General features: G+C 44.9%; 2 protein-coding genes across 2 annotated transcripts in view; both read left to right on the forward strand.

Moving 5' to 3' along the window:
* The first annotated feature begins 142 nt into the window (after positions 1-142).
* FKBP6 (FKBP prolyl isomerase family member 6 (inactive)) overlaps positions 143-14,903 on the forward strand; it is a 43,273-nt gene continuing 28,512 nt past the window's right edge. Inside the window, exons 1-8 of the mRNA XM_045543125.1 lie at positions 143-248; positions 366-483; positions 844-933; positions 1,744-1,946; positions 3,155-3,274; positions 11,087-11,281; positions 11,407-11,516; positions 12,636-12,728. Of these exons, the coding sequence (XP_045399081.1) occupies positions 192-248; positions 366-483; positions 844-933; positions 1,744-1,946; positions 3,155-3,274; positions 11,087-11,281; positions 11,407-11,516; positions 12,636-12,726 (984 nt within the window). The 5' untranslated portion in view covers positions 143-191 and the 3' untranslated portion in view covers positions 12,727-12,728. The remainder of the gene's footprint in view (positions 249-365; positions 484-843; positions 934-1,743; positions 1,947-3,154; positions 3,275-11,086; positions 11,282-11,406; positions 11,517-12,635; positions 12,729-14,903) is intronic.
* On the forward strand, positions 7,397-8,080 carry LOC123632623 (40S ribosomal protein SA-like). The gene has a single exon (XM_045543148.1). The coding sequence runs from the start codon at positions 7,397-7,399 to the stop codon at positions 8,078-8,080; it is 684 nt and encodes a 227-aa protein (XP_045399104.1).

The following is a 14,903-nucleotide window of genomic DNA, read 5'->3' on the forward strand; positions in this document are numbered from 1 at the left end:
CGCGGCGGGTGCTCCGGCGGGTGAGGACGGTTGGCTGCGGTTGGAGTGAGGCGTTGAGCGCCTTCTCGTGTCCCCAGAACAGAATGCGGCCGTCGGGAGGGGACTGCTGGGTATAAAGGGGGCTTCGGAACCTTCCCGCGCCACAGCCGGGGCGGAGCTGAGGGCTCACGCGTGGGGCGGGCGGCGCAGACATGGGGGGAAGCGCCCCGGACCAGGGAGTCCTGGAAGGGGATGACGCCCCCGGCCAGGTGAGGGCCTGGGAGCGCCGCTTTGGGTGTCATGGGGGACAGAGGCCGGCTGGGGAGCAGTGGCGACTGAATCGGATGGGTCCGAGGCCCTGAGGTCTGCCTTTCTTTCGCTACCAGTCCTTGTACCAGCGGCTCAGTCAGAGGATGCTGGACATCTCTGGGGACCGGGGCGTGCTGAAGGATGTCATCCGAGAGGGCGCTGGAGACCTAGTGACGCCTGATGCTTCGGTGATAGGTACGACCTGCGGCCTGACGCCGGCGTATTCAGGATCTGTGTAATTGCACTTTCCCGTGGGGCGACGGAGGCCACGTTTTCAAAAAGTCGAATTTTATAGAGTTGGAAATGCTTTGCTTGAATTGGGGTTTCTAGGGGGAAAGCGAGGCACCCCTCTCCCTTTGTGTGATGCCTCATCAAACCTCTTGAACCTCCAAGCCGGAACACAGGCCTCCAAAACGCGGAGAAAAGATTCACGCCTGTAGATTAGGGTGCAGCGGCTTAAGCCACAGATTCCGTTGTTTCTGCGTGATAAATACTCGGTATTATGTTGTTGTGGGTGTCTTTGATCCATTTTCCTGACTTTCTTTTCTGTCCTAGTGAAATATTCCGGATATCTGGAGCACATGGACAAGCCCTTCGATTCTAATTGCTTTAGGAAAACTCCTCGGCTGATGAAACTTGGAGAAGGTAAATGCAGATTAAGAGCTGGGGAAGCAGGGTTTGTTTGGGGATGAGATGAGGCACAGTGCCTTAGGATGGGAAAACCGTCCAGAGAGCAGGTTCTTTAAGTTGGTTTTTCTGAGGCTGGGTTTTGTAAAGCAGTTGTGTTCTCTGCGGCATTCCCCTTGCCACCTAGGGATTTGGGAGAGGGCCTGCCTGGCAGGCATATCTTTGCATCCTGGCTTAACCGTTGGACATTTTTCTTTGTATATTTATTAAGTAAACATTTATTGAATGGTCACTAACTGCAATGCATGGTGAACAGAGAGTGTACTCAGAGAACCAGAACGTCTTTGCCTTTAAAGGACTTCACAGTATTGTGGAGGAGGGATTGACCCGCATTGAGACAGCTAACCTGGTAGAATTGGATGAAGTGCTAGGGAGGTGTGAGCAATGTTGTAAATGTGCTTAATGCAGGCACAATTAATTCCAGCTGGGAGGTTCAAGGAAGGCTTCTTGGAAAAGAGCATTTGAAATGAGCCTTGAAGTTTGAATAAGATGGAAATCAGGGTAGAAGGTGGGCATGGGGCAAGGAGGAGGATATTGCAGGAAGAAGGAACTGTGTGACTGAGACACAGGATATTGCTGGGTCTGGAGAAGTTGGGTTTGAGCATGGTGGCGGTAGTGGGAAGCAAGGCTGAAAATTGAGTTAGTAACACAATGCAGGAGGCTTAGGATATCACATGGAGAGGTTTAGACTTGGAGGAGGAAGAAACTGATAGCATTAAACCAGGATACTGAGTAAGTTTCAGCCACATTCTTTGTCTCTTCTTCCAGATATTACGCTTTGGGGCATGGAGCTAGGCCTTCTGAGCATGCGGAGAGGAGAGCTAGCCAGGTTTCTGTTCAAACCGAAATATGCCTACGGAACCCTGGGCTGCCCTCCCCTGATCCCCCCAAATGCCACTGTCCTATTTGAGATTGAGCTGCTTGACTTCCTGGACTCTGCCGAATCAGACAAGTTTTGTGCCCTCTCAGCTGTAAGTTTCCAGCACAGATGTCACCACTTAATGGAGCGAGGGATGGGTTGTGGTTTTAGGAATTTTCCTAGATAGTCTACCCTGCTAGTGATTGTGTGTCCTGGGTTCCACCCCAAGGCTGCTGTGCAGTGGGGGTGGGAGGGGGGTTCCTCCACTTTCTTAGTAGTGGTTCTCGGGTATGCATCAGCGTGGTGCTGGGCCAAGGTAAGGCCATGGGTTTGTTAGGGATCAGCAGTTTGAACCGATCTTTCAGTCACCCTTTGTCTAGTTCTCCCTATTAGACAGTGAATATTTGCTTTTCAACATTAATTTTGGTTTCCAGCAAGTCAGTCATTGCTAGCTCATGACTAGGGTGACTGTGTAATTGATTGTCCAACCCAGGACTCTAGAGTAAGAGGTTCTGTTAACTAGTTAGGATGACCAGGCCATCAGGTATAAACTGGGATAGTGGCAGGCAAACTGGGATATATGGCCATTGTTTTCATAACTTTAGTCTTGCCTTTTCTTTATAGCCTTTCACTTAATCCTGTCCCATAGGTACAGGCCTTCTAATCCCATCAGCAATCACATGCACTGTTTTTATGCTGTCGCACACTGCTGTGTGTGGCCTCAGATGTCCCTCCTGAGGTTTCATATCTACATGTGGTGTCTCCCCAGCTAAACCATCAGCACCCCAAATGAGAGATCACACCTTTTTCTCCTCTTTCCACCAGGCAGAAGTTCTTGGAGATGCCTGGGTCCCACCTTTGGTGTACTGATTTAGAATCACTGGGGGTGGGGCGAGGACCAGAAAGGTTCTACAGGTGATTCTGGTCTGTAGCCAGGGTAGAGCATTATGGCCGTAAAGACCATCAGGGCTCTGAGCAAACCGAGACCTCCTAAAGGCTTGCTGGATAAATGGTGGTTGTGAGCCCTGGTTTCTGGCGTGTCAAGTTCCATCAGTTTCTAATTCTATGGGAAACTGCTGCTTCAGGGAACATCTCTGAAGAACTAAAGAAGTAGAATTCTTTCTGGCTCTAGTTTGTAAAATGGGAACAGTTATAACACCTGCCTGCCATGTCCTCTGTTGGGATTCAGAGATGACTATGCACACGTAAGGCAGGAAGCAAAAGTTCATAATCTAAAAGAAATTAACAGCTATAATAACACTTCCTTTGTGGCTTTATGGCATTATATCCTCGCTGGGTGTTCTTGTCTTTGGTCTTCAGGAGCAACAAGATCAATTTCCACTTCAGAAGGTCCTAAAAGTGGCAACTACCGAACGGGAGTTTGGCAACTACCTTTTCCGCCAAAATCGTTTCTATCATGCTAAAGTGAGGTATAAAAGGGTAAGAATGCTTTGAAAGTGAAGTGTAAGTTTAGATCCTGAAAACATCTTTTTCTCTTTCGCTAATTCTCATGAGCAGTCATTAAGAAAAATCTCATTAAAAAAAATCCTCATGCGGAAGGGCTGTGGCTGGGAGGAGGGACACCCGGGATTGGGAGGCACCTAGCAACATTCTGTGTTTCTACCTGGATGCTGGTTACATGCGTGTGTTCAGGTGATGAAAATTTCATCGAGCTATGCACTTGTTTTTTCTTTTGTTTTTGATTTCTCACCCAAATTATTTTTTTATCATTTATTTCTGTGCACTTATTTTTGTACTTATTTGTGTATGTACTTCAGTTAGAAGCTTCTTAAAATTCCCATCCTACTGTTCTAAAACAAAGTTTATTAATTTTAAATTCTCTTCCTAGTGCTCATTAGGTTGTCTAGCCGCTGGTTTCTCCGCCCCATTTGCCATCTTCATCTCGAGTGTCTCTGACAGTGGAAGTCCCTCTGACTCTCTGAGGTGGTTCCAGTCCCACCAACTTCCGACTATGATTTAGTTTCATGTGTAGGTTATGCTGATGGCTGTTTTCCGTTTCCTTTGTAATTCATTCATTCAACAAGTATCATGAGCGCTTTCTGTGTGCCAGACTGTACTCTAGATTCTAGATGTAAACAGAACAGAGTTTAGAGTTGGGGGGGGGGAGGCGGCGGCATTCTGACTTTGTCTCATTTGCATACTGAGCCTAAACTATTGAGGATTTGCATTCAGCTGAAATTAACAGAATCCTGAAAAAGAATATCTTAAACTAGAAATTTCATTTTTCTCACATAAGAATTCCGAAGGGAGGCAGTCCAAGGCTGGTATATAGCAGTTCCGTGAAGCCATCAGGGATCCACGTTCCTCTTTCTGTTTAGCCACCCTTAAATGTGTTCTTGTCCTCCCCCCAACACACACACACAAACAGGTCGTTTTACAGCATCACATGGTCGTCTGGGCTGGACGAAGGAAGGGAGAAGAGTCTGATGTGTGTGTTTATGTTAAGAACTTTCCAGAAGTCCCCCCAGTGGCTTCCCTTTATATCTCATGGGGGCAGACCCATGTTATATAAGTACCCTTAGCTGTATGGGCAGCTGGGAATGTAGTTTTTAAATTAGTACATTGCTGCTTTGAGTGGAATGCGAGTTCTGTTAGAAGGGGGAAATAGATATCAGGTACTACGAGCTGCTACATTTGGCTTATGCGAATATGCTTCAGAGAAAGAAAGGGGAGTTAGTGCACGCATGTGCATGTTTTCTTTTGGAGTGTGACAAAATCAGGTTCCTAAACGTGGAAGGTACAGATTTTGGCTCATGGCTAGGGTGGACCTTGTAAACCTTGAAAATGTACCTGCTTGTTCAAAAATTTTCCCACAAAAAACACCACTTCATTCTTTCCATCCACTAGTTTTTATTTCCTAAGTCTGACCTTGAGGCATCACTTTTTAATTGTGCCTGCTGATTCTCTGGTGTTCTGCCTGCACAGATGACATACTTCTGTTGCTCTTTTTGACATTTTTGATTCTCGTTATGGAAGGTGAGGTTTTGGTTCTCATTGTCACTCTCCCTTCTGTTTTTCCAGTATTATTATTAACGTAATTTTAAAAATCAATATTCAGGCCAGGCATGGTGGCTCATGCCTGTAATCTCAGCACTTTGGGAAGCTGAGGCGGGAGGATTGCTTGAGGCCAGGAGTTTAAGACCAGCCTGAGCAAAATAACAAGACCCTGTCCCCACAAATAGAAAAATTAGCTGGGCATCATGGCATGTGCCTGTAGTCTCAGCTACTTGGGAGACTGAGGCAGGAGGATACCTTGAGCCTGGGAGTTTGAGGTTGCAGTGAGCTATGATGAAGCCACTGCACTCTAGCCCAAGTAACAGACTGAGACCCTGTCACGTGTTGGAAAAAAAAACAAAAAAACTGGGAACTCCAAGTGCTTGGTGGGACAGATTTCAGATAAAGACCCCACACGTCAGAGTGTATAGGTATTTTCCTCAGGAGCCATTTGGTCCTCCTCCTCCTCCTGCCCATGGTACATGCCCAGCCACCAGCATTCTGGGAGCTGGGCCAGGGGAACAGGACAGAGGTTCTCGCTATCTGTTATTGAGACTTTGCTTTCATACCTGTTATTAGTATGCCACCTTCCTGCCCTCCTGCTCCATCCTGTCCCTGAATCAAGAGCCCCTTTGGTTCTATTTCTCTAGAAAATAGACCTCCTGATTCCTGAGGTGGTGGTCATCTGGACACATAGAGGCAGTGAGTGGAGGGAACATTTGACCTGTTCTCCTTCCTTCAGCCCCACTTACCCCTGTTAGCTCTCGCTCCTGGTTCCCTCAGTGCCTGGGTCTCTCGGGGCTCTCAGCTGCAGACCATTCTCTTTTATTAACATAGCCACACTGCTCTGCCACGTCAGTCGTCACACTGCCTCTGCCACCTCGGGTTTGTTTTTAAGCCTCCTCTTGTCCACTCTTGTTGGAGTAGACCCTTCTTATTCCTTCATGGTTAGGAGAGAGTAGAGGGTGTGTGTTAAGTCTGCCTTGCTCAGCTGGAAGTTTTGCATGTCTTTTCCTGTTAGAAATTTCCTCAGTCTTTGGAGTGGCATACTGACGTTTATTGAGCACCACTGTGTTTGCAGCCTTTTGTTCAGCATTGTGTGGGTCACATAAGTATCAGGCAGGGTTCTTGCTCTCAAGGGATTTTAATCTAGTTAGGAAGATAAAGTGTAGCTCAAACAACTAACAGATATCTGTGGTCTGAATATTTATGTCCTCCCAAAACTCATATGTTAAAACCCAATCACCAAGGTGATGGTATTAGGAAGAGAGGACGGGGTCATGAGGGTGGCACCCTCATGAATGGGATTAGTGCCTTTATCAAAGCGACCCTAGAGAGCTGCCTTACACCTCTACCCCGTGAGGACACAGCTAGGAGGCACCATCAGTGAACCAGAAAGTGAGCCCTTACCAGACAGTGAATCTGCCTGTGTTTTGATCTTGCATTTCCCAGCCTTTAGAACTGTGAGAAATCTCTAGAGTTGTTGGTTGTTTATAAGTCACCCACTTGGGACTAAAGTAAGTATTAATATTATTAATACTTGGTGCTATATCTTTTCGGAGAAGAGGAAGATTTTCATGGACTAGAACAACTGGTGGAGGCTTCTTGGTCCTCCAGTGGGGTTTTAGCTGAGTCTAGAGGGATGAAACGGCAGTTAGGGAAATGGGAAGGAATTAACCCTGGGCAGGAAAGAAGATTGAGGAAAGGTATAGAAGTGAGCAGAGCCTATTGGGGGTGTAGTTGGTAGATTTCTAGTTTCAAACTGGTTACATCTAAAGAATAGTAGGGTCGTAGAGATGAGGTGGCCAGATTCAGGAAGATGTTGTATATAGACGAATTTGGACTTGAAGTGCATGGTGGGGAACCACTGCGGGAGAGTGAGTGGATAAAAGTAACGTGGGGAAGAAGCAGTGGTCACAAGCATGCAAGCAGTGGCACACAGGAGCTCACGAAAGCCCAAAATTTCAATAGTAAAATTTTCAGGAATTTTGTGACCTGCTTAATGTAACTTTGGGTAGTTTGAAATCAGCTCTGGTGGGAATATTTATACCACAGGAATGGGCAAATGTTACAAAGCAGGCCTCTGCCTCCCCCCAGGAGCTGGTTATTAAACATTCACCTGCATACCACTATATGTAGGACCTGAAGGGACAGACTTCATTGTAATGACTGCCTGTTTCATGCCAGGCGTGTTGCAGCTAAACCTGCTGAAGGGCTCTCACCCCAGTTAAAAGGGCTTTTATCAAAAAGGCAATAACAAATGCTGGCAAGGATGTGGAGAAAGGGGAACGCTCATACACTGGTGGGAATGTAAATTAGTGCAGCCACTATGGAGAACAGTGTGGAGGTTCCTTAAAAAACTGAAAATAGCCTTTTCCACACTACCCAGAGAGGGGCCCATACAGTGTTGTTCCGAATTCCCCATGTAACTTAAAGGGAAACTATCACAGTGTCTGGAGACCTTGACCTCCTGCAAATGGAGGAGGAGATGTGCTCAAGTTCCTTGCAGCGGAACCCATTTAAGGTGGCACCAACTTTGACTTCCAAATGGAGCAGTATGTCTACAAAAGGAAAAGTGATGGCGTCTGCATCATAAATCTGAAGAGGATCTGGGAGAAGCGTCTGTTGGCAGCTTGTGCCATTGTTGCCATTGAAAATCCTGCTGATGTCAGCATCATATCCTCCAGGAATACTGGCCAGCGAGCTGGGCTGAAGTTTGCTGTTGCCACTGGAGCCACTCCTGTTGCTGGCTCCTTCGCTCCTGGAACCTTCACTGACCAGATCCAGGCAGCTTTCTGGGAGCCACGTCTTCTGGTGGTTACTGACCCCAGGGCTGACCACCAGCCTCTCACGGAAGCATCTTGTGTTAAGCTGCCCACCATTGCTCTGCGTAACACAGAGTCTCCTCTGCATCACGTGGACATTGCCATCCCACACAACAACAAGGGAGCTCACTCAGTGGGTCTGATGTGGTGGGTGCTGGCCCGGGAGGTTCTCCGCATGTGTGGCTCCATCTCCTGTGAACGCCTGTGGGAGGTCATGCCTGATCTCTGCTTCTACAGAGATCCTGAAGAGATTGCAAAGGAAGAGCAGGCTGCTGCTGAGAAAGCTGTGACCAGAGAGGGATTTCAGGGTGAAAGGACTGCTACTCAGCCCGAGGTTGCAGACTGGTGTGAAGGTGTGCAGGCCCTCTGGAGACTGGTCTGCAGCTCCCGCTGCTCAGGCCACTGAGTGGGTGGGAGCAACCACCAAGTGGTCTGAAGTTTTTCCACAGACTCTGAAACAAGGTGGAAATAGGGTTGATGGAAAATAAATATGAATTTCTGAAAAAAAAAAAACTGGAAAATAGAACTACTGTATGACCCACTAATCCCGCTGCTGGGTTTATATGCAAAGGAGAAGAATTCAATGTATTGTGAAGATATCTGCACTCCCATGTTAATTGCAGCACTATTCACAATAGCCAAGATTTGGAATTAGCGTGTGTCCATCAGTGGATGACTGGATAAAGAGATTGTAGCACATGTACATGATGGAATGTAATATAGCCACAAAAAAGAGTGAAATCCTGCCATTTGTAACAATATGGATGGAACTGGAGAACATCAAGTGAAATAAGCTAAGCACAGAAAGACAAATCTGGCATGTTCTCATATGTGGGAACTAAATATTAAAAACAATTGATCTCATGGAGGCAGAGTCAAACGGTTACCAGAGAATAGGAAGGGCAGCAGGGAGGGGTGGATAAAGTGGAAATGGATAATGGGTACAAAATGAACAATATTTGATAGTGGAACAAAGTGGCTATAGTCAACAATAAGTTAAGGTGTACTTTAAAATAACTAAAAAAGTGGAACTGGAAGGTTCCTAACAAAGCAATGATAAATGCCTGAGGTAGTGAATACACCAATTATCCTCATTTCATTAATTCACATTGTATGTCTATATCAAAACATAACACGTATTATATAAAGATGTACAACTATTGGCCCGACGTGGTAGCTTACGTCTGTAATCCCAGCACTTAGGGAGGCCGAAGCGTGAGGATTGCTTGAGGCCAGGAGTTCAAGACCAGCCTGAGCAAGAGTGAGAGCCCATCTCTACAAAAAACAGAAAAAATTAGCTGGGTGTGATGTCTCCTGCCTTCAGTCCCAGCTACTTGGGAGGCTGAGGCAGGAGGATTGCTTGAGCCCAGGAGTTGGAGGTTGCGGCGAGCTGTGATGGTGCCACTGTACTCCAGCCCAGGCAACAGAGCAAGACCCTCTCAGTGGGGCGGGAATGGGGGGTAGATATACAACTATTATGTACCCATAATAATTAAAAATTAGAAAAAAATTTAAAAATAAAAAAGCATACAGTTCCATGGTTTTTAGTATATTCACAGGGTTGTGCACCCCTTACCACTAATTCCAGAACGTTTTCATCACCGAAAAACGAAACTCTGCCTGTTAGCAGTTACCATTCCCCCAACACCCCCAGCCCCTTGGAACCTCTGTTCTACATTATTTCTATAGATTTGCCTATTTTCGACATTTCGTGTAAATAGCATCATCAAATATGTGACCTTCTGTGACTGGCTTTTTTCACTTTAGCATTATGTTTTGAACGCTAATCTGTGTTGTAACATGTACCAAACTTCATTCTTTTTTAAGGCTGAGTAATACTCCATTGTGTGATTCTGTTGCCTATTTTCCCATCATTTTGTGGACATTTCAGTTGCTTTCACTTTTTGGTTATGAATAATGCTTCTGTGAACTTTTGTGTACAGGTTGTTGGGTAGACATGTTTTCAGTTCTCTTGAGCATGTACCTAGAAGTGCAATTGCTGAGTCATATGGTAACTTTAAATTTTTGAGGAACTGCCAAACTTTTCTGCAGCAGCTGCATCATTTTACATTCCCACCAGCAGTGTACAAGTGTTCTAACTTCTCCACATCCTCCCCAACACTTATTTTACATTTTTAAAATTATAGCCATCCTAGTGGGTGTGAAGTGGTATCTCATTGTGGTTTTGAGTTTCATTTCCCTGATGACTAATGACATTGAGCATATTTTCATGGACTTAACCATTTGGACATCATCTTTGGAGAAATAAATCTTTTGCACATTTTACATTGGATTATTTATCTTTGTATTGACTTGTAAAAGTAGTTTATGTATTCTAGGTACTAGACCCTTATCAAATATGATTTGAAAATATTTTCTGCTATTCTGTGGGTTGTCTTTTCACTTTCTTTGATAGTGTCCTTTGAAACACAAAAGTTCTAAATTTTGATGAAGTTCCAAAGAATAATCTTTGGCTTTTTGTGCTTTTTGTATTATAGCAAAGAAATCATTGTCTACCAGGGTCATAAAGATTTACACCTGTGTGTTCTTCTGAGCATCTTACAGTTTTAGCTCTTTCTTTTGTGTCTGATCCATTTTGGATTAACTTTCATATATAGTGTAAGGTAGGAGTCCAACTTTGTTCTTTTGCATGTTGATAGCCAGGTGTCCCAGTGCCAGTTGTTGAAAAGACTATTCTTTTCCCCCATTGAGTGGTCTTGGCACCTTTGTTGAAAAAAATCAGTTGACTATAGATGTATGGATTTATTTCTGGACTTTTAATCTGAACTCTCTGTTCTGTTCCATTGATCTGTATGTCTGTCCTTATGCCAGTACCACACTGGCCTAATTACTGTAGTTTTAGTAAGTTTTAAAATTGGGAAATATGAGTCTTCCAACCACGTTCTTTTTCAAGAGTGTTTTGGCTATTCAGAGTCCCTTGAATTTTCATATGAATTTTCTAGTTGTCCATTTCTACAGGAAAGGCTGCTGAAATGTTGACGGTGGTTGCATTGAATCTGTAGGTCAGTTTGGGGAATATCACCACCTTAACAATATTAAGTCTTCTAATCCGTGAACATGAGATGTATTTCCATTTATTTGGATTTTCTTTAATTTCTTTTAATAATATTTTGTAGTTTTCGGTGTACAAATCTTACACTTAAAAGTTTATTGTTACTTATTTTATTCTTTTTGATCCTATTGTAAATGGAGTTTTCTTAATTTCATTTTTGAATTGTTCATTGCTAGAGTATAGAATCATAGCTGACTTTTTATATTAGTCTTGTGTCCTGCAACCTTGCTGAACTCGTTTTTAGCTGTTTTGTGTGTGTGTATCCTTCAGGATTTATATATAGGCAGATGGGCAAGAGGATCATTACTCCTCTTGCCCATCTGCCCTCCCTCTCCGCAGGCCTTGCTGCTTCTCCACCGCCGAGCAGCACCCCTTGATGAGCAGCACCTGGTGGAGGCCGCCAAGCTTCTCGTCCTACTGAACCTGTCCTTTGCCTACCTGAAGCTAGACCGGCCGATAATGGCCCTGCACTATGGAGAGCAGGCTTTGCTCATTGACCAAAAAAATGCCAAGGCCCTCTTCAGATGTGGACAGGTGAGTTGGAGGGCAGGGACTTGGGAACAAGTGTCCTAGAAAAGATAGCAGCAGTGCTCAGCTCAGGTACTGCAAACAGGCCATCTTTCCTAAGTATGTTTTTAAAACTCTGCCCTTTATGACAGGCTTGTCTTCTCATGACCGAGTATCAGAAAGCCCGAGATTTCCTAGTCCGAGCCCAGAAGGAGCAGCCCTTCAATCACGACATCAATAATGAGCTGAAGAAACTGGCCAGGTGAGACTTCTGTCTGCAGGACTGTGAACAGAGGAGATGTGATGCGGCTGCGGTTCTGGTCCATCTACCTGGGTAAAGGACTGTCTGGGAACGTTGCCCGGAACGTGTTATGAGGCAGCCCCTGCTAGAGCTGGTTTTCTGAATGCTCAGTGCTCTGAAACAGCAGTTCCCAGTGAGGAGATTAGACAGACTGCCAAACTACAGATGTCTAGATCATCTTCCACCTTCCTCTTCCTCCTACCCTGTAAATAAGCACCCCTGGAGAGGTGGTCCAGTGCAATTTTTAAAAAGTGTCTTAAGTATTGCTTTGTTGCCCAGGCTGGAGTGCAGTGGTGTGATTATAGCTCACTGTAGCCTCAAACTCATAGGCTCAGGAGATCCTTCCACTTCAGCCTCCCTAGTAGCTGGCACTACAGGTACGCACCACCATGCCTGGCTCATTTTTAAATTTTTTTTATAGAGACAGAGTCTCACTATGTTGCCTGGTCTTGAACTGTTGGCTGGTCTTGAACTTGTGCCCTCAAGCGATCCTCCCACCTTGGCCTCCCAAAGTGCTGGGATTAGAGGTGCAAGCCAACATGAGATTTTCTATTCCTCTTAATGTTAAATATTCAATCCAGATTGCTAGTTAAAGCTTTCCTGGCATTAAGAGTCTGAGATGTGTGCATCTCTTACGTTTGGAACCAATGGTTACATGTCAACCCTTTTAGGACTTCCCAGCAATTTCCTTTCTGGTATTTAGAAGTGTCCTGTCAAGTTAGATGCAGAAATTTGGGGATCTGACCATTGTTTAGCAAGAATATCTCAAGGCAGGCTAGAGAATGCTGAGCGTGAGGAGCCACTTGGCAAGACACAGCCTTGGAGCCTCACTGAGACTCTCCCACCCATCAGGGCTGTCGTCTGCTCATGGGTGGGCTTTATGTCCAAGGGCTTCCTGAACAGCTTCTGGGAGCTTTCCCATCCGCTCCACCTTCCCTGCATCATTTCCACCCTGTCCTGATTCACCTTGAGGGCTGCTGAGTTTTCAGAGTCTCTGGATGGGAGTGGAGAATTCCAGCCACCAGATGTCACCTCCTGCAAACACAGACCTTCTCTAACTAGTGTATATTCTCTCAACAGCTATTACAGGGACTACGTGGATAAAGAGAAAGAAATGTGTCACCGAATGTTTGCTCCTTATGGAAATGGTTCTACAGTAGGAGAAAATTGAAGGTAATTGAAGGGCTGGGTGGCAGACAGGCTTCAGGGTTTTGTCCAGTGTAGACAAGTATGTTGTTCTTCTTGGCCCCCCAGTGAACAGTGGCTGTCTACAGCTGAGGGTGGACTGGGGGCAGGGGTAGTTCTGAAAGCTCCTTGTTGCAGCTAATGACACAATTATAGTGCAGAACACTAATACTGTGGGCCTTTGCATACAGAAGATCACTATTGGACAGTTCATCCAGACCTGGAGGTTAAATATATAGGTTTGCGGGGGCTTTGATCTTTAAAATTTTCTAAAAATATTTTTTTCATGTTTATGTTAAACTCTCCTTGAGGTAGCTTGGAACTTGGAATCTGAAACTGAGTGTGGTCATTAGTGTGATGATTTAGCCGGGCTTTGAAGTGAAGCGTCAGGCTTTTCTTAATCCGTTTTTTCCTGAGATCTTGGAAGCCTTCAACCTCACTTTACCTCTAACGCGTTATTAATAGAAGACAAAATCCAGGTGTCAAGGGGTAGGGATGGGCTGTGGCTCTTAAGTTCTGCTTACTGTTGTTAGAATTAGAGATTTGATGATGCTGAAACCAACAGGGAGCAGAATCTAGCATCCTACCAAGCACATGCCTTGTGATTTAGCAGGCACAGGGCGAGGTTCCCTGTGAGCACATGAGATAACCCTCCAGTCTAGTCTATTTAAGAAAATTAATGGAAACAAAATCACCTGCCTTAAACACCTGCTTAGCTGGGCAGATAACTCCACTCTCTTGAGAGAAGTTAAACAAGGAATAACAAGAAAACAGCTGCTGAACGGGCTCATGGTGATAAATCTCTCCTTTGTTGCCACCTACATCTCTCTACAAAAGAGGCTTGAGAGGAGGCGGTGAAAAGGCCTATTCATCCCAGACGTTCTCACAAACGGTCTGTAAACTTCTGCTGCCTGCCCTGTCAGATGCAGCCAGTGTGCAGGCATCAGAAGTACATGTTGCCTTCATCACTGACGCTGACCCTTTGACCCTGGCTTTCAGGTCTTTTGGGGGGACTTTGGAGTCGTATTTGCAGGTCTTCTGAAGTGAGACAAGAGCCAGAAGACTTCTCTCATTTGGCTACTGTGAATGTGTGGTGGAAGTGGAGGACTATTGGCTGGACGTTTTGGAGTGTGATCTGACAGGTCCTGCTGCTAATGAAAATCCAGTTCTCTTCCTGGATCCGTCCTAAAACCAGGCTTGGGAAACCATCTGGGCAACAGTTTCCTTTTCTTCATCCTTAGCTCCTATCCTTTTTGGTCTATAAGACTTTGGAGGCTGATTTTTATTTTATTTTTTCTTAATTAATATTTCAATAAACTTAGAGGGTATGTATAAGTGGTTTTTGTTACATGGATGAATTATATAATACTGAAGTCAGGGCTTTTAGTGTACCCATCACCAGATAGTGTACAGTGTACCCGATGGGTAGGTTTTTATCCTTTACCCCTCATCATCCTCCCCCACTTCTTAGTTTCCAATGTCCTTTATGTCTCTTGGTGCCTGTGTGTACCCTTCATTTAGCCCCCACTTAAAAGTGAGAGCATGTGGGCGGTATCTGTTTTTCCATTCCTGAGATACTTAGGATGTGGTTTCCAGTTCCATCCAAGTTGCTGTAGAAGACATTATTTCATTCCTTTTTGTGGCTGAGTAGTACTCCATGGTATATACACACATGCACACACACACACATGCCCGCATACCACATTTTCTTTATCCACTCATCAGTTGATGGGCACTTAGATTGAGTCCTTATCTTTGCAGTTGTGAATTGTGCTGCAATACGCATTCAGGCGCAGGTGTCTTTTTTAATAAAATGACATCTTTTCCTTTGGGTAGATACCCAGTAGTGGGATTGCTGGATCAAGTGGTAGGGCTGCTTTTAGTTATTTGAGGAATCTCTGTACTGTTTTCCATAGAGGTTGTCATATTTTTACATTCCCACCAACAGTGTATAAGCATTCCCTTTTCACCCCATTCACACCAGCTTCTGTTGTATTTTGACTTTTTAATAATGGCCATTCTGACGGGTAAGGTGGTATCTCATTATGGTTTTAATTTGCATTTCTCTGATTAGTAATGTTGATCATTTTTTCATATGTTTGGCCATTTGTCTATCTTCTTTTGAAAAAAAATCTGCTCATGTCTTTCACCCACTTTTTGATG

The sequence above is a fragment of the Lemur catta genome, chromosome 2 (genome assembly GCF_020740605.2).
Source record: "Lemur catta isolate mLemCat1 chromosome 2, mLemCat1.pri, whole genome shotgun sequence".
Lineage (NCBI taxonomy): Eukaryota > Metazoa > Chordata > Mammalia > Primates > Lemuridae > Lemur > Lemur catta.

Excerpts from the sequence above, each read along its gene's own strand:
- LOC123632623 (XM_045543148.1), top strand. The coding sequence starts at position 7,397 with ATGGAGCAGTATGTCTACAAAAGGAAAAGTGATGGCGTCTGCATCATA.